Source organism: Takifugu flavidus, chromosome 18 (assembly GCF_003711565.1).
Source record: "Takifugu flavidus isolate HTHZ2018 chromosome 18, ASM371156v2, whole genome shotgun sequence".
In the NCBI taxonomy this organism is placed as follows: domain Eukaryota; kingdom Metazoa; phylum Chordata; class Actinopteri; order Tetraodontiformes; family Tetraodontidae; genus Takifugu; species Takifugu flavidus.
The window spans coordinates 13,022,648-13,045,147 of NC_079537.1; the positions used below are offsets into that span (position 1 = coordinate 13,022,648).

The window sequence follows — 22,500 nt, forward strand, 5'->3', positions numbered from 1 at the left end:
ACCCCCCAGGTGTGGGAGGAGCCATTGTCCCCCATGTCGTCGTGGACGACCCAGCAGGTCTGTCAGTGGCTGAAAGGACTCAACCTGGAACAATACGTCCCAGAATTCAGCGCCAACGAGGTGGACGGGCGGCAGCTGCTGCAGATGGACGGCAAAGCCCTGAAGGTGAGGACCCCCCCGGCCGGAGTCCGGCTGGGGCTGACGCGGCTGTGTTGTCTCCAGGGTCTGGGCGTCCTCAGCGCGTCTGACCGCGCAGCTCTGAAGCGACGCATCAAAGACGTCCAAAGTGCTGCGGAGAAGCAACGGAAAGCTGTGGAGAAGATGGAAAAGCAGCGAAGAAGAAAGCAGGAGCAGTGCAGCAACTGAGCTCCGCCACTGGGGGGCGACAGAGCGCAGGCGCGAGCCTTCGACCTGTTTGTTCCTGACGAACCTGACCTTTGACCCGTTGGTGTTTGATTGACATGCTGATAAAACTGAGATTTTCAACAGACGCCACATTAACGACAGGCTGGTAGATGAACTTTTGTTGCCTCCCTGTGTTTTATGTCAGACCGGGTGGCTCCATCCCAGAGCTCACATGGTCCAGTCCCAGCTGAACCACCAGAATCTGTGCAGAAGGGTTCGGGTTCGGGTTCGGGTTCGGGTTCTGTCGTGCTCAGTAAACAGGCAACTTTTCTGTAGTAAAACACACGCAGGAGCGGTTTGTATTCAGTTAATTACCTTTATTATCTCTTGTGACAGGCTGCACATTCACCATAAAACCAAATAAGTTAGTTCATAAGTTAATAAGTCTGTCATCAGTCACTCATATTATATAAATATATCAAATAAATAAATAACAGGATAAATACTGCAAATGTTTTCAAGTCTGAGACGCGTAGAAAAAATAAATATCATTGACAACAGCAGCAAAACTCCATGATAAGCTGAAGGTGAGGAGGAGGATGGAGGATGAGGCCAGAGAGGACCGGCTCGTGGGCCAGGGAGGACCGGCTCGTGGGCCAGAGAGGACCGGCTCGTGGGCCAGGAGGACCGGCTCGTGGGCCAGAGAGGACCGGCTCGTGGGCCAGAGAGGACCGGCTCGTGGGCCAGGGAGGACCGGCTCGTGGGCCAGGAGGACCGGCTCGTGGGCCAGGGAGGACCGGCTCGTGGGCCAGGGAGGACCGGCTCGTGGGCCAGGGAGGCCGGCTCGTGGGCCAGAGAGGACCGGCTGGGGAGGACGTGTCCAGAGGAGGACACCAAGGCAGCTGCTGCGATTGTCTCCTCGGGTCAGACGGCTGGTTCTGGGTTTGTAGAACTCCAGAAATGTTCTGCATGTTCAGACCTGACGTCGTTGCACGTGCAGCCACATTCCTGCTGCGTGTTGTCGCACATACGTGCCGAGGCCACGCCCCCTTCGCCCTGGAGCCCCACTCAGGTGGGCTGAGACCCAACAACCACAGCAAAGCTTCAGCTCTGATGGGCAGCTCAAAGATCCTGCAGCAAAACGACGCCTCACTCCCGCATGTTTCTGGAGTCTGAATCTCCTCCAGCCAGGTCCACTTCAGACCCGGTTTCTCTTCGGACTCCTCCCATCTTCCACGTTAGCTCCAGCTGGGTTACGCAGCGCTGGTCCTGTAGGTGCTGATGGCTCTCAGGCTGCGGGTCAGATCGTGGCAGAAGGAGCGGAGCTGAATCAGCGTCAGGTGGGCCGCCATCTGGGCCTCGTAGTTACCGGGGAGACGAGAAGCTGCGTCCCAGGAGGGAGCTTCAGGGGTGTCCCCATTCAGGCGAACCGTCTCCGTCATCTGTGGACCAATGAGAGGAGCCCGTCAACAGCCAATCAGAGCAGAGCACAAAGGGCTGAGCTCCGACTGAGTGTGTGTGTGTGTGTTGTGTGTGTGTGTGTGTGTGTGTGTGTGTGTGTGCAATGAATACACATTTTACTTCCGAAGTGAAACCTTTCCTGGGAAGTGTTTGAGGGCTTTGACTAAAGGTCCTGGGTTAAGGGTCAGGTCAGGGGGAGGAGTCAGGGAAAGTCCTCACAAACATACATGTGTGCGTTACCTTGGTGATGTGCGTCACCAGGTCTCTGAGGGTGACCTTCAGGTCCATCAATCCATCCACTCTTTCAGACAAAACGCCCAGCAGCTTCTGGAACATCTGACAGCCCACCAACATACGGCTCACACAGATGTCCTGAGGGCGACAGGAAGTGACATCAGCAGGTGGCTCCCCCTTCAACTAACACATATGGTCATGTGACCATTCTGTCATGACAGCGACTGTAGCCCCGCCCACTCTGCTGAGGCAGGATGGTTCTGGAGCCCACACACACACACGCACACACACACACACACACACACACACACCACACACACACACACACACACACAACACACACACACACACACACACGCACACACACACACGCACACACACACACACACACACACACACACACACACACACACACGCCTCTGACTGTAGACTGACCAGGGTGAACTGGTCGGACGGCGGTTTGAGCAGCGGGGCGACGGGGAGCCCCAGTGACAGCGACATCACCTGCAGGTTGGTGAGCTGGGCGGAGTCCAGAGTCAGACCCTGAGGGAAGGGGGAGGAGTTAACGAGGGAGAGCCAATCAGAGAGGAGCTGAAGCAGCCAACCAGATGTTTCCTTCACCTTGGTGCTGATGGCGGCGGCGTGGGCGACGGGGATGTCTCTGAGGATCTTCTGCACCAGCGTCCTGGCTCGCTCGGCCACATCGGTGAGGTCCGGTGTCGGTTCGGGGGGGCCCACAGGAGCTGATTGGACCACAAACAGGAAGTACTGCAGCAGGAGGAGCACTGAGGACAGAAACAAGAGCTCATTGGCGTCCAGTCAGGCCTCACTTCAGCAGCCACAGGTTCCACCAGGGTCACCACAGAACCCGTCTGACTGGGTCCGTGGGTGTACAGAACCAGGCTGTCATGTTCTGGGGCGGCTTCGCTTCGTTTCGGTCCTGAAACTCCCTCAACATCAAAAAATCTGAAGCATTCATGTTGTGCTGGCAACAGCCTGCAGCCACGACAGGAGCAGAACCAGGAGCTGGTTCTGAACCAGGAGCTGGTTCTGCTCCGGTCGGTACCACACACAACCCGGCCCCCGTGATGCCGAGCCCAGCCCAGCCAGGTGAGAGCTCTCTCCCCTGCGCCGCTTCACGACGTTGCTCTTACCTGTCAGGTCGCTCATGTCTGTCTGTCCGTGCGCGTGTCCTTCCCTCAGGAGAATCTCCCGGTTCTTCTCCCGCGACCATTTTATACGGACGTCTTCTCGACACGCACGGGTTTTCCCAGCGCGCGTCATCTGCGTTGCGTCATGGGACCTCAAACACACCTTTATTTCATCACTGGACCGAGATCAGAACCACAGAACCACAGCCAGAGCGGTTCGGCTCCAGCGGTTCTGGACACACCTGGACAGGTGAGCGCGTCATCACAGCAGCGGCCAAAGCTTCACCTGGACCTTTCTGATTGGCCAGTTGCCCACCGACACGCGCAGGCGGTTAGGGTTAGTCAGTAGTCAGTGTCAGTAATAAAAGTCGGACTTCCTCCTGTTAATCCCGCAGATGGAATAATCCAGATTAGTCACATCAGGAAAAATCACCGCGAGTTTCACAACCATGCGTCAATTTGGTGGATAATAATGATGTTACAATATGTCAATCATGTGTGTGTGTGTGTGTGTGTGTGTGTGTGTGTGTTGTGTGTGTGTGTGTGTGTGAGTGAGAAACGCCGAGGGAAGGAGGCCACGAGCCACCTGAGGAGCTTCAACCAGGACGGGGACAACTGCTGTCCAGGATGGCGGTCTGTCCACTAGGGGGCACCAAACACGCAGGGGTCCCTCAGGTTGCCTGTGAGAAGGTTCCTGGTATGTTAGAGGGCAGCTGGAGAGGATCATCAGCCTTGATCCCGACTACCTGATCCGGATCTGTGATCCTCCGGAGGAGCACTGCAGCGATTCATGACGAAGCACTTTTGAGAACTGCAGGCGACAAACGTGCTGACTCAGACGTTGACGTGTGTGAGGATCACAGCTCAGCCTGAACAAGCTGCTGGGAAGTTTCCACACTTACACACACATCCTGTTTCACTAATCCAAACCAGCGCCACCAGCACCCCCGGCTCTGCCTGTTCCCTGAAGCGTGGGCTGAAGAGTGGCTGCCATCAACATCCTGCCTGGATGTTCTGGTGGCTCCTCAGCACCTCACCTTTGTGCTTCTGCTGTCCCGTCAAACATCACCAGCCACCAGAGGGCGCTCTAAGCGGTGTCCGTGCTCCGCCCCTTGTGTCAAGTGTGCACCAGATGTGAATTGTGTCAGCTAGGTATCCCACAATGCACCTCACCTCAGCGAGCGACAGCAGCAACGGTGGAATGTTGGTTCATCCAGGAGGGAAGTTCAGAAGTTCATCTGAGTCCTGCTGCTACAGGCCCACGATGCTGGGGGGGCATGATCACCTGACAGGCTGCTGTCACCCTGCTGCCCCCCCACCCAGCCCCCCATCGGCAGGAGGGTCCCCCCACATGAGCCTGGTCCTGCTCCAGGTTTCTTCCTGTTAAAGGGGAGTTTTCCTGCCTCTGGAGCTGGTTGGGGGTCAGGCCCTGCTGGGATTGTGGAGCGGCTCCAGAGACAGTTTGATGGTCAGGTCAAGATTGATTGGTTGATTGATTGATTGGTGGAGACCTTCACACGTACTGAGGAACACCACGAGTGAGGATGAATGTACCCTATTTAGTGCACTATTTAGAGTACAGCCGATGCTCCCTCACTGCTACGTGTTGACGGCGCGACGCCGTTTGAAGCTGCGTTGTCAGTTTGTTGGCGAGCAGCTCTCACCTGAGCACTACATTACCCACAAACCCACAGACGTGAAAACAAAAGGAAGTTTTATTATTGACACAAAAGAGAAGAGCTCCGGGGAACAGCATGAAGCAGGGAATTCTGGGTAACAGCAGCACAGTGCTCGATGGACGTGGGACATTAAGGGAAGCTGTCGTCATCATCTTCAGCCATCTCTTTGGCGAACTCCAGGTCCTGCTGCTCCCGTTCCCGACGCTCCTGAAGGCACCAAACACAACGGTCAGACGGACTCCGACTCACAGGAAGTGCTCGTCCTCCTCATTACCTCTGCTGATTCCAGGTCTTTGTTGTACGCCTTCGGAGGAAACCTCATGGCCTGCAGGGGGAGACGGGGAGCCGGTCAGACGGCGTGGACGCACGTGCACGTGCGCGCGCGAACGAGCGTTACCTTCACAGACATGTTGTGGATATCCAGGCAGAAGGAGATTCTCTGGTGGAAGGCCAGCTGAGGCTCTCTGGTGCCGTAGATGTCCATGGTCTCCTTGGACTGGACAAAGCCCTTCTCATGGTTGATGCTGGCCTCAATCACGCCATCGCGGATGGCCTGGACACACGACCACATCAGGCCGACCCCAACACAGCAGCCCAGAGACGCGTGCAACGGCCGTTACCTTGGCAACGATGAATTCAGCATCCTCAGGACTGTCCAGCTGCAGCTTCTGAGCGATGTCGGCCAGAGAGATACGAGAGTACGACAGGCTGATCATGCGCACCCCTGAGAGAGAGACGCACACGCACGCACGCACGCACACGCACGCACGCACGCACACGCACGCACGCACGCACACACACACACACACGCACACACACACACACCACACACACACACAACACACACACACACGCACACACGGTCCCTTTGAATGACGGCGAGGGTTTGATGTGAAGACGATGAGGTGTATAAACCTCGTAGCAGCAGCAAGGTGATCAAACACTCAGAGGGAACTCTCACGCGTTCCCTCCTCGGCCTCACACACACACACACGTGTTCCCTCCTCGGCCTCACACACACACACACGTGTTCCCTCCTCGGCCTCACACACACACACGCGTTCCCTCCTCGGCCTCACACTCTCACGCGTTCCCTCCTCGGCCTCACACACTCTCACGCGTTCCCTCCTCGGCCTCACACACTCTCACGCGTTCCCTCCTCGGCCTCACACACTCACGTGCAGCTCACCAGTTTTGATGACGTTGTGTCTCAGGCGAATGATGAGTGTGTACGTCCCATCAGTCTGGAACTTTTCCCCAAACTGCTCCAGCACCTGGTTAAACTTTGATAGGTTACCTGTTCTCACCGCTGCACGCACACACACACCACACACACACACACACACACGTATATTGAGGTACTGAGGTGAAGCATGTGTAATACAGCCAGCTGGAAGGCCAAACTGACCCTGAGTCAGCAGGAAGTAGGGCATGAGGGATCTTTTGAGTGACGGCTGTCTGAACTGGAGTCTGTCAGGAATCTCCCCCAGTAAGAGCTCCACCACGATCAGCAGCTTGTGGACCTGAAAGAGGAGCACAGGAGTCCACCGAAGGCCTGCCACCATACATCCATGTTCTCTTACGTATCAAATTTTAACACGCAGAAAAAAGTAAATCTATACTTAGCAAATAAAATAGCAAAATAACAATTTACTAAACAAAACATATTTTTTCTTTAACAACTAACTAGATACAGAAATATCACAGCTGTATCCCTCAAATGTGAGTGTAAAAATGAAATAAGGCATAACTACATACGACAAGGCTAATTATTTTCATATAAACACGTATTTCTGGGCAATGGGAAGCCCCGCCTTCGCCCTAAACGGAAGCCCCGCCTTCATCCTAAAGGGAAGCCCCGCCTTCATCCTAAAGGGAAGCCCCGCCTTCATCCTAAAGGGAAGCCCCGCCTTCGTCTTAAACAAAGCCCCGCCTTCATCCTAAAGGGAAGCCCCGCCTTCGACCTAAAGGGAAGCTCCGCCTTCCCATATGTGCACACATACAGGAAGTGTGAGCACCAGGAGGACTCATCAGTGCTAGCTGCTAGCGTAGCGGTGGAGGGAAACGGCGCTCCGGTCGTGTTGAATACGTTTTCTGTGTCAACTGGACGATGTTTGTTCTCTCTCCTTCTACCCAGAAGGTTTCTGCAGTTCTGAAGGAATTCTAAGTGTCCTGAAAGAAACATCTGCCAAAGGCACCGTGTGTGTGTGTGTGCGTGTGTGTGTGCATGTGTGTGTGTGTGTGCGCGTGTGTGTGTGTGCGCGTGTGTGTGTGTGTGCGGTGTGTGTGTGTGCGCGTGTGTGTGCATGTGTGTGTGTGTGCATGTGTGTGTGCGTGCGTGCGTGTGTGTGTGCGTGCGTGTGTGTGTTGCACACCGTCTGTTTGAAGCCCACAGCAGTGTGTTGAGGAGCTTTCCTCAGAGCGTTGGTCAAAGTCCTGCGAGCTTCAGAGTACTCCAACTGGATCGCCTTAATACGACCTGTGGGTCACATGACACGGCGGGTCAGAAAACACCCCAGGCACCTCTTCCTGAAACACCTGCTGCACAGGTGTGCTCTCACCTGTGTAGTACAGGTATCGGGCCCATTCGTTGTTGTTGGCCAGCTCAGGGAACACTGATTTAGACACCAGCTTCTCCGCCTGGTCGTACAGGTTGAAGTGCAGGTAGTTCCTCAGGAGCAGGTTGACGAGCACAGCCTGACCATCGGCGTCGTGGCGCAGCGTCGCCGTGCGGAGACGAGTGTGGAGGAAGCTGAAATCCCACAGTAACGCGTGAGGAGAGCTACCAGCAGTGATGAGAACGACAACACGAAACACCAGGGAGTGGTGCAGCTACAGGTGAAGCCCTGCACACCTGCGGATGGTGTCGAACTGGTTCAGGAACTCGTAGACTCGGGCGTGATAATAATAACACTTAGCAGCTACCAGGTCCAGAGCTCTGCGGTTCTTGGAGCCAATTTTCTGCAGCAGATCATCTGACACTTTCTGAGCCTGTAGAGAACACACACACACACACACACACGCACACAACACAACACACACACACACACGCACACACACACAGAGTTATGGTTCACAACCCTAAAGCAGAGGGTGTGAGGTGTGTGGGGCCCAGACTGACCTCCGTGTATCTCTTATTGTTGGTCAGGTGCACCACCAGCAGCAGCTGCAGGTAAGCCTCCACCTCCGGCAGCAGAGGGGCCGAGGCTGCTTTTCCTGTCCTGGGACGAAACTGGACGTCTCCGTCGGCCATCTCCATCGGCTGGTCCCGAAGACGTACAGAAAGCCACAGTCAGAGCGCGGCGGCGAGTGTTCGGCCCAGGTGGCGGCTTGGTCGCCAATGCCAAAAATAAGAAACGGCAGAGGAACACTCACCTCCTCCAGGAAGCTGAGCAGGAAGTCCCTGGTGGTGCTGTTGTTGGTGAAGAAGCCACAGATGGTTTTATTCACAACATTAGTGTTGAGGCGGCGGCTGGTGGAGGGTAAGGCCCGTAGAGCACGGAGAACGAAGCGCGGCTCCTTCCCAGACACCGCCTTCTCGATCTGCTTCACGTGCTCCTTGATATCTGCGGAGCGCCAGAGGAGTGCACGGTCAGGCGGCAGTGATCACTGCACCAATGTGGCGCCAGCAGCCGGGCACCAGAGGCCGCACAGGAAGTGGAAATCCTTCACGCTTCAAAATAAACAAACCACTGAAAGAAAAGAGACCCACGTGGCTGCAATGCTCAGAGGACACCCCTGGCCCGGCCAGGTCAAAGGTCAGGCCCAGTTACCTTCTGTCCCGAGGGTGGGAGTCCGCAGACAGGTGGACTAAAGGTTCGACTAGATTTCCTGGATTTGGAAAATAGTTCGAAGCGCATTTTTGTCCCGGCCCAGCTGTTCTGATTTAGAGCTCATATTTTCACGGGTGAGGACATGAAGCCATGCCGAGAACAGAACCCGTCCTGGGCCGCATCAGCCTGCAGATTCCACCCGTTCCTTTGCTCCACATTTGCCAGTTAAATCACCAACTTTGGCTGCAGCTCAGTCAGAGGACCAAACTTTGGAAATGGGGCTTGTGGCAAGAGAGGCGCCGGGATGAATACAGAGCCCTTGAGCAAGCAACCGAACCCGCACCGAGCACTTCGCCCTCGGTGGAAGTAACAATAGATCACCTCTCTATATGTTCATCAGGTTTAACAAATCACTAGACCCGTGTTGGTGTCCAATCTGCTAAATGTATCAGATCTGTGTTTACATTAGCGCTAACGCTAGCTAGCTAGCTACAGCAGACCTGCTAACTCACGCTAACATCCTGCGCTAAGAACCCGGCCCACAGAGATCCAGCTCCAATGATCCGGGACCGGAATGTCTCTGCGATTTGACAACAACGTCTGATATTTGGTGGGGTTTACCGTCCAGGGTGACACTATCCAGCTCTCCGGGCAGCTTAGCGGCGCTAGCCGTCTCCTCCTCCGGCATCTCCACATCCTGCGGGGCGGTCTCCTTTGACTTCTCGGCTTTGGACTCGCGGTCCCGACCCGCTTTGTCCCTCCGCTTCGCTGCAGTCTCCTTCATGATGTCTGGAAGACAAAGCGCCGAGAGTCAGAGAGGAATCAGAACTTCCAGCAGGTTCTGGTCCCCCAACACGAACCTTTTGCTCCGACAATGACTGGCAACTATTTTCACCTGCAGTGCATTGTGGGATATCCCAGACAGTAAAAGCCGACGAGGAGAAATAATCTATCTCAGATAAATCGATTGAGCCCCAGGATGAGATTTTCACCAAATCCACCAAATAAACACTTACCTAATTATTTAATTCGATGTACATTTTACATACTTGGAATGTTTTACTTGCGTGTCATGATGTCACGTTACTTGACAGGCGGTGTTTGTTTGCTTGTTGAACGTAACAAATAACTCAAACGGTTGTGAATGAATTTTAATGTAAATTTCAAGAAATGTTGACAATGGGCCAAGGAACGTCCCATCAAATGTTGGCATTGCTCTTACTTCTATAGGGACTTTGACTACTAACTGCCAAGGCATTGGCACTCTACTCTGTTGTGTAACTTTGCATTACTGCTGCATATATCTGTACTATACCATAGTATACTATACTGCGTTTCCCCCCTTAAAGGAAGACCAAGTGTTTCTGTCCAGACAGGACCTGCTGGATCACCCTCAGTAAGATCACAGAGATGGGAGTACGCTGTTCAGGTGGGGCAGGTGGTCTTTAAGGCTGTCCAGACTGCTTTGATGTGTCTGAATACACACACAGATACAGATACATCTCATCACCTCCATCCGAGTGTGACGCAGTGGGCCAGGCCCTGGGCCAGGCCCTGGGCCAGGGGCCAGGCCGTGGGCCGGGGGCCAGGGGCCAGGTCGTGGGCCAGGGGCCAGGCCGTGGGCCAGGGGCCAGGCCGTGGGCCGTGGCCGTGGGCCGTGGGCCGCGGGCCAGGCCGTGGGCCGTGGCCAGGCCATGGTCCAGGACGTGGGCCAGGGGCCAGGCCGTGGGCCGTGGCCAGGCCATGGGCCGTGGGCCGTGGCCAGGCCGTGGCCAGGGGCCAGGCCGTGGGCCGTGGGCCAAGCCGTGGCCGTGGGCCGTGGGCCAAGCCGTGGGCCGTGGGCCGTGGGCCAGGCCGTGGGCCGTGGGCCGTGGGCCGTGGGCCAGGCCGTGGGCCAGCCGTGGGCCGTGGGCCGTGGGCCAAGCCGTGGCCGTGGGCCAGGCCATGGTCCAGGCCATGGTCCAGGCCGTGGGCCCGACTGGCCACTGGCGGACAACTGCAGGCATTCACCAAAAACCTTTAACCCAAATATATAATAAAGTTTAATTAAAACTTCTACACAACAAAAAGTAGGATTACAAAGTAGAAAAGAGACCAACAATATAGAGCCAAACATGTCCAACAGCAGCGTCCGTCCGGTCTGCTTCCTCCACCCCAACGTGACCCCCAGCGGAGCGTCACCTGCCTCAGGCATCTTCATGATCAAAGCCCCGTGGCTTTGATCTCCTCATCACAGGGGGGGTCCCTGTAAAATCCATGATCCATGATCCCACTCAACCATCGAACTGCCCTAAAATAGTTTCAGACTTTTATAGAGCTCAGTTTGGGGTCAATTATTCCTGGTGCTGGAGACATGAATCAGTGCTGCGATACATGAACATCAGTTCTAATAATCAGGTCATTTTGATCAGACAAATCTCTGATTCTGGTTCCAGATGATCTTTCAGAAATCTGACAACAGAAGCAAAGACGGACGAAAGAACAGAGTTAAGGAGGAACATCTGAAAATGGAGGTCAAATGGGAGGAGACGTGCTGGCCTAGACCCTGGACTGGTCTAGGTCCTCTAGACCCTGGACTGGTCTAGTTCCTCTAGACCCTGGACTGGTCTAGTTCCTCTAGACCCTGGACTGGTCTAGGTCCTCTAGAGTCTAGACTGGTCTAGGTCCTCTAGACCCTGGACTGGTCTAGGTCCTCTAAATCCTGAACTGGTCTACTTCCTCTAGACCCTGGACTGGTCTAGGTCCTCTAGACCCTGGACTGTCTAGTTCCTCTAGACCCTGGACTGGTCTAGGTCCTCTAGACCCTGGACTGGTCTAGTCACACGTGGGTGCGGTCCGGCCTCCAGAACAGATGATGGCAGCAAATGTATCAAGGTCATCCTCCTCATCATCTTCATGGTCCTCCTCAGCTTCTGTCTTACTGGAAGAGAAGATCAGACCTCATGGAAACGTCTCTTAATTCAATAAACAGTAAATTTGAAACACCTGAGAAGCTGCAGTGAGATCGTTAAACAAAGGAAAGATCATTTATGCTAAGCTTTAGGACCTGGATATCTGGACCTGGATATCTGGACCTGGATATCTGGACTCCAGACGGAGGCCGATGTGAGAGCTCACCATGGAGTTGTGCTTAGGGGCAAAGGTCACGCCCCTCCGTGCCCGCCCCGGTGATCCGCTGCTGCTGGCTGGACTCTTCCTCATGATGCCTGAGCACAAACAGCACCTGTGTGTTAGCGTTAGCAGTCGCGCTGTGAGCAGTGAGTGTCGTGGTTCTACTGCTGCGTTGGCCTCCCACCTGCAGGGGGCAGCACATCCAGCCTTTGCAGGCTGTTTTTTCGAGGAGGGTAGTTTCCTGTCTTGGAGAGGCGGCGCTGGCGCTGGTTCAACATGGCAGCAGGGGAGACGATGCCAGGGGGAGGGACTTTCCCCATCCTCCGGTACAGATCTTCAATCTCTTGTTTTTGATTGGCCTGCAGGTTTTGCACCTCCGCCAGGTGTCTGACATGAGAGAAGACGTTGGACTTGAACTCCTGGACTGCTTTGATATGGTGAAATGAGTTTGGTTAACTAAATGGAAACCATTGAATATTCCCGATCAAATATGAAGCAAAATAAGTCATAAGACACCGTGAATCGCACCGCCGGTGCTGGTCACCTTTCACGGAGCTCGTGGAGCTCCGCCCACATCTCCTCAAGGTCGCTGTCGGATTCCTCAGAACTAATTAAAGGTGCTGAGCGGTTCCACCACTGGTTGAACTGGTTGTTTGTGGCCCAGCCGTCAGCAGAGCCCTCCCCCGCCTCTTCCTCCCTCCTGTCCTGCTGCTCCACTCTCTGGTTGTCATGGTAACCCAGAAGATGCCCGGGAGATGGAACAGAGGTGATGCTGCCCCCTGTTTGGCCTTGTTCCTCGGCGCTGCTCTCAGAGCTCTCTGATTGGCTGGAAGCTGGAGGCGAGTGGGGAATGGGCATCACCTGATGGGGAGGGCGTGGGTGGCTGTGGTCAGTGGGCGGGGCTTTAAAGGGTGTCACCTGATGGGGAGGGCGTGGGTGGCTGTGGTCAGTGGGCGGGGCTTTAAAGGGTGTCACCTGGAACCGACCAACAGTGAAGTCTTTTTGCTTCCCTGAAAGACACAGAAGAAAAGAACTTTATGCGCAGTGGCTGCAGGAACAGCTGCTCCTGAAGGCATCACCAGATTGGGACTCCCATCCTTTCCCCCCCAGTAGTGAACACAGCCCAGCCGGGGGCATTTGGATGCCTTGCTCAGGGGCACCCCAGCACCCCATGACCCAACATGGACTCCACACTGTCATGGATATCCGGCATGACTGAGGTGTTTCCTTACCCTCGGGCCCAGGTGACAGTGGGGGGGGGCTGGAGGAGGTCACCTAATCAAAACACAATAAGATATGAAACAGATGAAACAAACTAGCTAAAATGTATCAAAAATAACTAAATTAATAAAGATTCTTACTCTGTGTGGAGCTGAATCCTCTTCTTTCACACCACTGGTTTCACTGGGAGTACTGGGTCCAGTCGGGGGGGCAGGTTCTGTAAACAAGACACACTGAACTGGGTCAAAGAGCCCGCAGAACCACAGAAACCCACGACGGACAGCACAAACACTTCCTCACCATGGGGGGGCAGTGATGAGCTCTCCTTTCTCTGGTGACTGGGGGTCTGGAATGAACGAATGAACGAATGAACAAATGAATGCATGAACGAATGAATGCATGAACGCATGAATGAATGAATGAATGAATGAATAACTTCTACACAGGTAAGGTCTCCTGTCCTACCTGGGTGGTGCCCAGTGCCCAATGGGGCAACGCTTCCTGCCTGCTGGGGGTGGGGGCTGTCTGAGGTATGGGGGCACTGTAGGGTGGATAAGGGGAGAATGGCCCAGAGAAGGAGGTGGGACTGGTTGGGTCAAAGGTAGAACCCAGAGATGGAGACAGAGGAGGAGAGAGGGTAGCCTGGGGGGGGGCGCATGTGGGAGATGGAGACTGGGGGAGGAAACCCTGGTTAGAGGTTCCTGGTGGAGGCCTGAAGGAGTGAGCAACACTCACGGCTAGAGAAATAGCATTAGCCAGAGAGAAGAGGGGCGGGGGCCAGAGTGGAGGAGCAGGAGCAGGGGGAGGAGCAGGAGGCGGGGGAGGAGCAGGAGGAGGGGGAGGGGGAGGAGGAGGGGGAGGAGCAGGAGGAGGAGGAGCAGGAGGAGGAGGAGGGGGGGGAGGAGCAGGAGGAGGAGCAGGAGGAGGAGCAGGAGGAGGAGCAGGAGCAGGAGGAGGGCCTGGAGATTGTCTGAGGAGGGAAGGGTTACTGAGGACTCGTGGCAGGTTGTTGGTGGGAGGTGCGACAGTGAGGGGAGCCTGAGGGGGGAGGAGGAGCAGCGATGGGGGTGCAGAGTCCTGGAGCTGGAGGGGTTCTGTGGTCTGGTGGCCTGAAGCTGCAATGATACATTTGAGGTATTTTAAATGTGGTTCAGCATGATTCTTTCATGTGTGCAGACATTATTGATGCACCTGTGGAGGAGTGGAAGGACTGAGACCTCAGGGGTCTCACGGGGGGCGTGGCTTCAGAGTCAATGTAGAAATCTGCTGCCTTCAGCTGGGAGGAGTCGGAATCTGCGATGTCTGAAACGAACAAATGAACTGACCAATCAGACGTGAGGCGTGTAGATAAAAAGGGAACAAGTGTCTTTCTCAGACCAGGAATCAGAGCGTTAGCAGCTATGCTACCTCCTGAGGACACCAGAACGTGGTTTTAATCCAGGCAGAATCAACCCTGAATCATCATTTAGGTTTTGTTCTTACCAGGAAGTGAAGAGGAAGATGAAGTTCTGGTCAGACCTGTGGAGGACGGTGTCTGGAGAAACAGCAAAATCAAGTTGACAAGCATCATGAAGGTGTTCTTCATCCAGGTAACCATCACCCGTCGCCCGTCCAGGTCGAGCTCTCGGACCTGGACCAGCGCCTGGACAGGAGCTCACTGAACGGGTCACATGTGACGCACGGGCTGGTCCAGTGAGCTCGCATCAAGGCTAGCATCTAGCACGTGTTCTCACTGCGGCCTCCGACGCCGTCGGCGAGTCTGGCTCTGCTACGTGAGCGCCGTCGGGCTGCTGTTGGGGCATCATAGACTCCGCCCTCTGGATGATGTCATTCATGCGAGCAATGAAGCCCCCCCGCTCAGCTGGCAGGATGAAGTCTCTGTGGACCTGGAGACAGAAGAAGGTCAGGTGAAGGTGACTGAAGCACATGTGGGAGCCGATGATCCGGCTGAGGTGCTTCACCATCACGGAGGCAATGTCGTCCGGACCGTCGCCATCCAGGTCGAACTTGAATGTCACAACCTTGTTGTCGTGAGTCTGGAGCTGGCACTCCACCACACGGTCCAGCAGGTGGGACACCTGGGGCAGAGACACGCCCCTTCAGCCCGTCTGCTGTGTTCTGGCATGTTGAGGTGCGTCTCACGTTACCCCTGTGATCCTCAGACGGGACCTTGCTCTCCTCTTGAACTGCTTGGGAGCCCGAGGGCTCAGGTCCCGGGGGGCCTTCTCTGACGGGCCGTCGGCGCCGTCGCTCAGACCGGAGGTCACGTCCGAGGCGCAGCTGCACGTCAGCAGAAGGTGAGGACACGAAGGGCGGAGCTTCCTGAATGTTCCTTCGTTACCTGTCGGCGGGGGAGGAGAAGCCTGAGGCCGAGGCCGGGGCCCGGCCCTCCCGCGCTGGGAGACCGCGATGCTCTGCAGGGGGCAAACGTGGCGTCACCCACACACTCTGTCCCCGTGTGATTGATCTTTCATTCATTGATCCCATCACTTTGCCGACTGCTGTGATTGGACGACAGCAGGCCGGCGTGCATGATGGAGCAACCGACCGTAGGGAAGCGCAGGAAGGGCAGGGGGGGACCTGTGGACGGAGGCCAGGTCCCCGGAGGGGCTGGAGCCGGCTGGGGACGGGGGCTGTCCTGGGCCACGGGAGCAGGGCTGAGCGGGGCGGCGTTGGAGGGCGCAGTTTCAGGCGCGTCCAGTGCGCCGGAGCTGCTGCCCCCCCCCCGGACACTAGAGAGGGAGAGAACATTTTTCATCCGTCTCCATTTGTTGGATCATCTGAGACACATGGTGGGGTCGTGACCTTTGGCTCGCGACCTGGCTTTGGACACACTGTCGTCTTCATTGGCCTCCATCCTCCTGGACGTGTCGCTGGTCCCAGGATCCATTGGGCTGCTGAGGGACGACACCACTGACGATGTGCCCGGCGCCGTGGGCGTGGCCTGTGTGGAGCCAGGACCAGATGTGATTGGCTGGTACACGAGCAGCTTAATCCATCCATGGGAACCATTTCACTCACCTGATTGGTCAGGATCTCAGCAGCTGGAGCACATGTGGAGGAGGGTGGGTCTGGACGGGCGGGTTGGGTGGTTTTGGGGGCGTGGTCGGGCCCACCGTCCTTCAGGCGCTGCTGTTTCTCCCGATGATGCTTTATGGCTGTCACTCGGTGCCTGATCGCCTTGGCAACCAACTTGTAGTCGGCCTCGCTCAGAAAGCCGAGCACCACCTGCCAGAGGAGACACGGTGGCACTCTGAGGTGACTGCGTGCTGAGGTCACGGGCGCAGGAGCACCAGTACCATCTCCTGGGCCACCTCCTCGGGGACGTCTTTGTAGATCTCGAACAGGAACTCGATGGCGTTGTGATCTTTATATTTGCCGTGAAGCTTCTTGTTGTGGCCCATCCGGAGCCAGAGCTTCAGAGCTGACTTCGAGCCATCGTCGTCCTCAGCCAGGTCCACACGGACCCCCAGCTGCTCCCGAAAGAACCGGTGATCCAGCAGATCCTGAATGGTGAACCTGCGGATGAAGACCAAGACCTGAGCTGAGCGCCAGCGTGAGGGTGCGTGGCGTCTGCTACCTCTCGCAGCTCCTGGTCCGGATGCAGCCTTCGATGATCTCCTTCAGCTCAGGAACCTTCACTTTATAGAAGCTGTCTGGTTTGGTTCCCTGAGGAGGAGAGGCACAGTCAGACCGCTACAGGAACAGGACCAGGCAGCAGACGCTCGGGCCTCACGCTGGTAACTTTACGGTAGATCTGGGCAGCGTTCCGGCACTCGGAATATGGGTACTCAGACGTCGCCATCTCCAGGATGCACATGCCAAAGGCATAAACATCCACGGCCTCGTCGTACTTCTCCTCGTACATCTCCGGAGCCATGAACTCTGGAGTTCCTGGCAACAACAAGCAGCCCAGCAGGAACCGCTCAGCAACAGAACCACCCATGCCCCAACATCTGCCAGCGCTTCATACCGATGACGCTCTTCACGAACGAGGCCTTCTTGAGCGTGGCCAGGCCCAGGTCGCCGATCTTTACCGACGCACTCGGCCCAGTGATGAAGACGTTGTCGCACTTGAGGTCTCGGTGCAGGATGGGGGGGCGGCGTGAGTGCAGGAACTGCAGCCCCTTCAGGATCTGGAAGCTCCAGCGCTGCAGCAGCTTCAGCTTCATCTGGCGGAACCTGCGGAGGTACCTGGACACAAGGACTGTGGTCACATTCTGCCTGGACCGGGACCAGAACTGCCCCTCACACAGGTCCCAGAAGCACCCCCACTGTGGAGCACATCTCGGGACGGGACAGGGACGGGGACAGGGGGCAGGGACAGGGACGGGGGACAGGGACGGGGACAGGGGACAGGGACGGGGGACAGGGGACAGGGACGGGGGACAGGGGACGGGGACGGGGGACAGGAGACAGGGACGGGGACAGGGGCAGGGACGGGGACAGGGGACGGGGACAGGGACGGGGACGGGGGACAGGAGACAGGGGACAGGGAAGGGGACAGGAGACAGGTGACAGGGACAGGGGACGGGGACAGGGACGGGGACAGGGACGGGGACAGGAGACAGGGACGGGGGACAGGGGACGGGGACAGGGGGAGGGACGGGGGACAGGAGACAGGGACGGGGACAGGGGGAGGGACGGGGACAGGGGACGGGGACAGGAGACAGGGACGGGGGACAGGGGACGGGGACAGGGGACGGGGGACAGGAGACAGGGACGGGGACAGGGGACGGGGACAGGGGCAGGGACAGGGACAGGGACAGGGACGGGGACGGGGACGGGGGACAGGGATGGGGACAGGAGACGGGGACAGGAGGACAGGGGACAGGGGCAGGGACGGGGACAGGGACAGGGACGGGGGACAGGAGACAGGGGACAGGGACGGGGACAGGGACAGGGGACAGGACGGGGACAGGGGACAGGGGACAGGGGCGGGGACAGGGGACGGGGACAGGGGCAGGGACAGAGGACAGGGGACAGGGGACAGGGACAGGGACAGGGACAGAGGACAGGGGACGGGGACAGGGGCAGGGACGGGGCAGGGACAGGGGACAGGGACAGGGGACAGGGGCAGGGACAGGGACAGGGGCAGGGACGGGGACAGGGGCAGGGACAGGGACAGGGACAGGGGGCAGGGGCAGGGACAGGGGACAGGGACAGGGACAGGGGACATGGACAGGGGACGGGGACGAGGACAGGGGACAGGGACAGGGGACAGGGACAGGGGACAGGGACAGGGACAGGGGACAGGGACAGGGGACGGGGACGGGGGACAGGGACGGGGACAGGGGACAGGGACGGGGACGGGGACAGGGGACAGGGACGGGGGGACAGGGGACAGGGACAGGGGACGGGGGACAGGGACAGGGACAGGGACAGGGGCAGGGACATGGTCTCTGCACGTGGACTCACGTCTTCAGGGTCCCAGACGTCATGAGCTCTGTCACCAGGATGGTGCACTTGTGGCCCCGGACTGACGACTTCCAGGAGTCGAAGAACCGCACGATGTTGGGATGCTGCAGCGCCTTCAGCATCTCCACCTCCTCGCTGAACCTCCGGCGCTCCGCCCTGTTCAGCCGAAACGTCTGCAACACCACGATCAGCCCCATCAATAAAGTGATCATCTACTCCAGACTGGAGGTAGGATAAGGTAGAGGGGCGAGTCAAGACAGGAAGTCAGAGAGGAATAACAAATAAATAATACATGAATAACAAATTAAAGATGAATAACTCAGTGACCTTCACTGAGTCCCCGCCCCCCATGTTGACAACCACAACAGTTTTCTCCTGAGAACCATAAACACAACACGTGACGGTTATCACAGACCCCATTCAGGGTGTGTGTGTGTGTGTGTGTGTGTGTGTGTGTGTGTGTTATCACCATGAACCAGCAGCCTTTGGCCCCATCAGATACTGTGTACAGCAACAGCAAACAGCTGAGTCACCATTAATGCCCCCCCCTCCGGTCCTGGGCTCATATCAGATGCCCCCTGCTGGTTGGCTGCAGTACAGAGCTCATTAGCCCCTCCCCCTCGACATGAGCAGTCTGGTGGAGGACGAGTAGAGTCCACTGGACTGGTGAAAGAATGTTCTGCTGCTGGCCTGGTGTTAGCCTGGTGTTAGCCTGGTGCTAGCACCAGCCCCGTGCTGCCCCGTGCTAACACCAGCCCCGTGCTAGCACCAGCCCCGTGCTAACACCAGCCCCGTGCTAGCACCAGCCCCGTGCTAGCACCACTAGCACTGGTTACATGACTGAAGGAGACGATCTAAACTACAAAGAACATCGATTCTACATTGAAGTACCAAATAAACACCAATCGCACCTCCTGACACAAACGCACAGTTTGACAGGACAAACCAACAAATGTGCTTCATTAGCTACAACAACAACACACTAATACTAATCAGGCAGCACTTTGGACTCCTAATAACCCTGAACTTCCTTCTGAGACACGCCCTGATTCCGTGAACACACACCTGCAGCTCGCACCAGGCCACCTCCACGGTGGTCTCGGTGTCCAGGCCTCGGTAGACCGTCTTGAAGGACCCTCGGCCAATCTCGATGTTGAATTTGAGGAACCGTCCATCGGGGGAGGACGCCACCGCCTGCATCTCCTCCTCATCACGGTCCTGCTCCTTTTTGCTTGGTTGCCAGGGTAACCGGCCCCCGCTGGAGCGGGAGAACACGTCAGCGGCCTCTTCCCCTGATTCCGAACTGGCGTCCCGATGGTGGCCCAGTTCCGGAGCGTGGACCGGAGGGTCCGGGACCGTAGGCTCCTCCCCCTCGCCGTCCTGCTCAGCAGCGCGGGGCAGCATTCTTCTCATCGGCCGTGTTGAAGGTCAATGTTTTCAGACTCGGTCACATGACAGCTCAGCTCATCTGTTCAACCTGTCAATCAATCAATCAATCACTGGAAGGAGGGTGGTTTCCGTGGCAACCGCACGCTCTGCATGAAGGGTTATCAACAAGTGATCCATTGACAATAAAAATAAACACCAGTGACTTAAAGTGTTATTAACTTTTTTATGCTTTTTCTTTATGACCTAACTTCCTGTTGAAGGCTTATTTGGCACTAATTATTAGCTGCAATCAATAAACTGTTCGTAAATAAATACACACGCGTGTCGGCTTGAATATTATGATAGTTTGATTTTTGTGCGCGTGAGGGTGACTTACCAGGCTCTGGTCCGGGCTCTGGTCCGGCTCTGGTCCGTGCTCTGGTCCGGGCTCTGGTCCGTGCTCTGGTCCAGGCTCTGGTCCGGGATCTGGTCCAGACTCTGGTCCGGGCTCTGGTCCAGGGTCTGGATCCTCGTAGACAGGAAGGGTTGGAGTGTGTGTGAGAGCACCTCTGCACACTGAACAGAACGCCTTATCAGCCCGGAACAGACGGACCGGGCAACAGGCCACGCCCCCTGACACCTGTCACCTTGCCCGTGGAAACATGTGATGTTGTCATGGTGATGTCACCAATCAAATCTTTGTACTTTTGTAATTCCTGGTCACATGACCCAAACACCATCCGGTCATTCATGGCTGTTTTCTTCTGCTGTTCTGACGGAACAACAACAACAACAACAACAACAACAACAACAACAACAACAACACAACAACAACAACAAGAACAGAAGCAGCACGGCCACAGGGAGGGGGTCCAAGAGCGCCCCTCCAGTTCACCAGTAAATATCAGATCAGTCTTTGAAACCAGTTTTCTCTAAATAACCTGTCGGCAGTTTCTCTGACAGTGTTACCGTGTCTGTTCGGCAGAGGGCGCTGTTCTCTCGCTACAACTGTATTTTAATACAAGAGACTTTTAAAGATGATAAAATGAGAATAACCGTGACACTAAACATAAACAACAATAATAATACAGGATGTTTATATGGTGTCATATGTGTAGAAGTGCTGTAGAACACACTCATTTCTCCCAGAACTGGCAACAGCGCCGCCACAGTAGTTAGCCTGCAGGCTAATCAGGCTAATCCAGGATAATCAATATTTCTGGGCTACAGGCCTCAGCCTGCTTCTGTGCATTAGGACCGCATGGGAACAGGGATCAAACCCACAACCTTCTGGCCCAGAGGCACTGAGGTCTTCTGAACATCTCTCATCACATCTGAGTGACGACATCAGCCACCAGCTAGCTGCCCCGTTAGCCACCAGCTAGCTGCCCCGTTAGCCACCAGCTAGCTGCTCCGTTAGCCACCAGCTAGCTGCCCCGTTAGCCACCAGCTAGCTGCCCCGTTAGCCACCAGCTAGCTGCTCCGTTAGCCGCCAGCAGCTGCTTGATGGACTTTGAGAAGATTTCCTGTTATTTATGAAAAGAATAAGTGACCCTAACAGATGGTTTAAGAATGACCTTATATGGTAATAACCCATGTTTATTGTCTCCACGCTTCATCTTCGCTCCTCATCTGCTTTTCCGCAGTGACCACACCCCCCTTAAATTATTGATTATGTAAAATGAGATGGAGCTGAGTCAGATCTTTTAGAGGAATCTCAGCTCTCGATCCTTCCTGCTCCTTTGGCCAACGTTACCACGACAACGCTGCTCTCAGCCAGAAAAAGCAGCAAAAACGAAGGAGCGAGAAGCTTCTTTGTTCCTGTCTCCAAAAATAGAAAAGTTCCTTCAAATAAAGCGGAACTGAATGAAGATGTTTTTATTGAGGTGTTTGAACGTGTGGATTCCAGCATGACACCGGATCAGAACCGTAAACATCAGTAAACTTTGGAACCCTGTTTAATCTGGTCAGTAGAACTTAATTAAGTAGCTTAATTAAGTAGATTAAGTAGCTGTGGAACATCGAAGGCATGCACGGGAACAATCCGGGACACATCCATGACGTCATCATGCGGAGACTCGTGCCATCACATCATTTACATAGAAAAGAGCTCAGAGATATAAAAATACAAACATCAGCAGCTTTCAGACAAAGAGCATTCTCTGTTCAACAGGCACCAAGACAAAGTCCTAAAAGTTGACGTGATTCAGGCGTCCATGGGGGGGGGGGGGGTGAAGAAACGTTCCTGATTTTCAAAAAGGGTGAATTCTAAATTTAAACAGAATTCTCTGCTGCTCCCGTCGGTGGGAACAGAAGCTGCATGTTCCTGTCCAACATGGAGACACTTTAATACTGTAAAGAGGAGCGAGCATTCCAGCTGAGCTCCAGATGTTGCATGACGATAAAAAGAGGCATGCTGCAGGTGTGGGCGGAGCCAGTGTGGGTCTGGCCTCACCTGGCGCCACCATGCGTCCTGGTGCTAACGCTAGCCTGGTGCTTCCTGGTGCTAACGCTAGCCTGGTGCTTCCTGGTGCTAACGCTAGCCTGGTGCTTCCTGGTGCGAATGCTAGCCTGGTGCTTCCTGGTGCTAACGCTAGCCACACCTGATCCATTTCCCAGGTGAGTGAAGGAACGACATCGATAACAACATCCAAAGCAACAACAGGAGCAGTAAAATTGGTGAAGCTTCAAACTGTGATGTTGCTAAAGAGTGAATACTGTAAACATGCAGAGGAGTCA

The 22,500-nt window shown here is 55.7% G+C and overlaps 5 protein-coding genes and 1 long non-coding RNA gene across 19 annotated transcripts in view; 2 read left to right on the forward strand and 4 right to left on the reverse strand.

The window, feature by feature from the left end:
- The window catches only part of samd14 (sterile alpha motif domain containing 14), a 3,767-nt gene extending 3,266 nt beyond the window's left edge, over positions 1-501 (forward strand). Inside the window, 2 exon segments of the mRNA XM_057015516.1 lie at positions 10-165; positions 223-501. Of these exon segments, the coding sequence (XP_056871496.1) occupies positions 10-165; positions 223-366 (300 nt within the window). The 3' untranslated portion in view covers positions 367-501.
- A 200-nt stretch (positions 502-701) lies between these two features.
- On the reverse strand, positions 702-4,497 carry LOC130515115 (uncharacterized). 2 transcript variants are annotated; one of them, XM_057015164.1, is made up of 6 exons: positions 4,094-4,497; positions 3,195-4,002; positions 2,662-2,825; positions 2,476-2,583; positions 2,047-2,178; positions 702-1,787 (listed from the first exon to the last, which is right to left on the reverse strand). In XM_057015164.1, the coding sequence occupies exons 2-6, from the start codon at positions 3,322-3,324 to the stop codon at positions 1,599-1,601; spliced, it is 723 nt and encodes a 240-aa protein (XP_056871144.1). In that variant the 5' UTR covers positions 3,325-4,002; positions 4,094-4,497; the 3' UTR covers positions 702-1,598. The 2 variants fall into 2 exon arrangements, with proteins under 2 accessions (XP_056871144.1, XP_056871143.1); XM_057015163.1 differs by having other exon boundaries at positions 3,195-3,571; positions 3,778-4,497.
- A 391-nt stretch (positions 4,498-4,888) lies between these two features.
- On the reverse strand, positions 4,889-9,634 carry psmd3 (proteasome 26S subunit, non-ATPase 3). Its single transcript, XM_057015119.1, has 13 exons — positions 9,504-9,634; positions 9,265-9,432; positions 8,246-8,436; positions 7,992-8,132; positions 7,725-7,861; positions 7,432-7,622; positions 7,246-7,349; positions 6,279-6,393; positions 6,060-6,179; positions 5,491-5,594; positions 5,268-5,423; positions 5,145-5,195; positions 4,889-5,077 (listed from the first exon to the last, which is right to left on the reverse strand). Exons 2-13 carry the CDS (start codon positions 9,425-9,427, stop codon positions 5,000-5,002), a joined length of 1,551 nt encoding a protein of 516 aa, XP_056871099.1. The 5' UTR covers positions 9,428-9,432; positions 9,504-9,634; the 3' UTR covers positions 4,889-4,999.
- A 1,305-nt stretch (positions 9,635-10,939) lies between these two features.
- Positions 10,940-20,339, reverse strand: LOC130515080 (serine/threonine-protein kinase WNK4-like). 13 transcript variants are annotated; one of them, XM_057015084.1, is made up of 25 exons: positions 20,259-20,331; positions 20,159-20,187; positions 19,459-19,870; positions 18,394-18,566; positions 16,949-17,169; positions 16,712-16,869; positions 16,556-16,644; positions 16,275-16,494; positions 15,997-16,203; positions 15,781-15,919; positions 15,317-15,707; positions 15,123-15,255; positions 14,937-15,053; positions 14,709-14,861; positions 14,458-14,509; positions 14,167-14,295; positions 13,441-14,090; positions 13,276-13,321; positions 13,116-13,192; positions 12,987-13,029; positions 12,299-12,764; positions 11,939-12,141; positions 11,761-11,849; positions 11,522-11,559; positions 10,940-11,458 (listed from the first exon to the last, which is right to left on the reverse strand). In XM_057015084.1, the coding sequence occupies exons 3-25, from the start codon at positions 19,804-19,806 to the stop codon at positions 11,338-11,340; spliced, it is 4,263 nt and encodes a 1,420-aa protein (XP_056871064.1). In that variant the 5' UTR covers positions 19,807-19,870; positions 20,159-20,187; positions 20,259-20,331; the 3' UTR covers positions 10,940-11,337. The 13 variants fall into 13 exon arrangements, 12 of the variants coding, with proteins under 12 accessions (XP_056871064.1, XP_056871068.1, XP_056871063.1 ...); XM_057015088.1 differs by having other exon boundaries at positions 10,940-11,381; positions 20,159-20,337; XM_057015083.1 differs by having other exon boundaries at positions 20,159-20,337.
- Positions 11,146-12,312, forward strand: LOC130515125 (uncharacterized). The gene is made up of 2 exons (XR_008947140.1): positions 11,146-11,280; positions 11,410-12,312. It is a non-coding gene; the product is annotated as an uncharacterized LOC130515125 (long non-coding RNA).
- A 1,285-nt stretch (positions 20,340-21,624) lies between the features above and the next one.
- Positions 21,625-22,500, reverse strand: part of LOC130515118 (proline-rich transmembrane protein 2) — a 3,097-nt gene continuing 2,221 nt past the window's right edge. Inside the window, exon 4 of the mRNA XM_057015173.1 lies at positions 21,625-22,500. This exon is cut by the window's right edge and continues 945 nt beyond it. The gene's annotated coding sequence lies outside the window, so the exon portion shown is untranslated.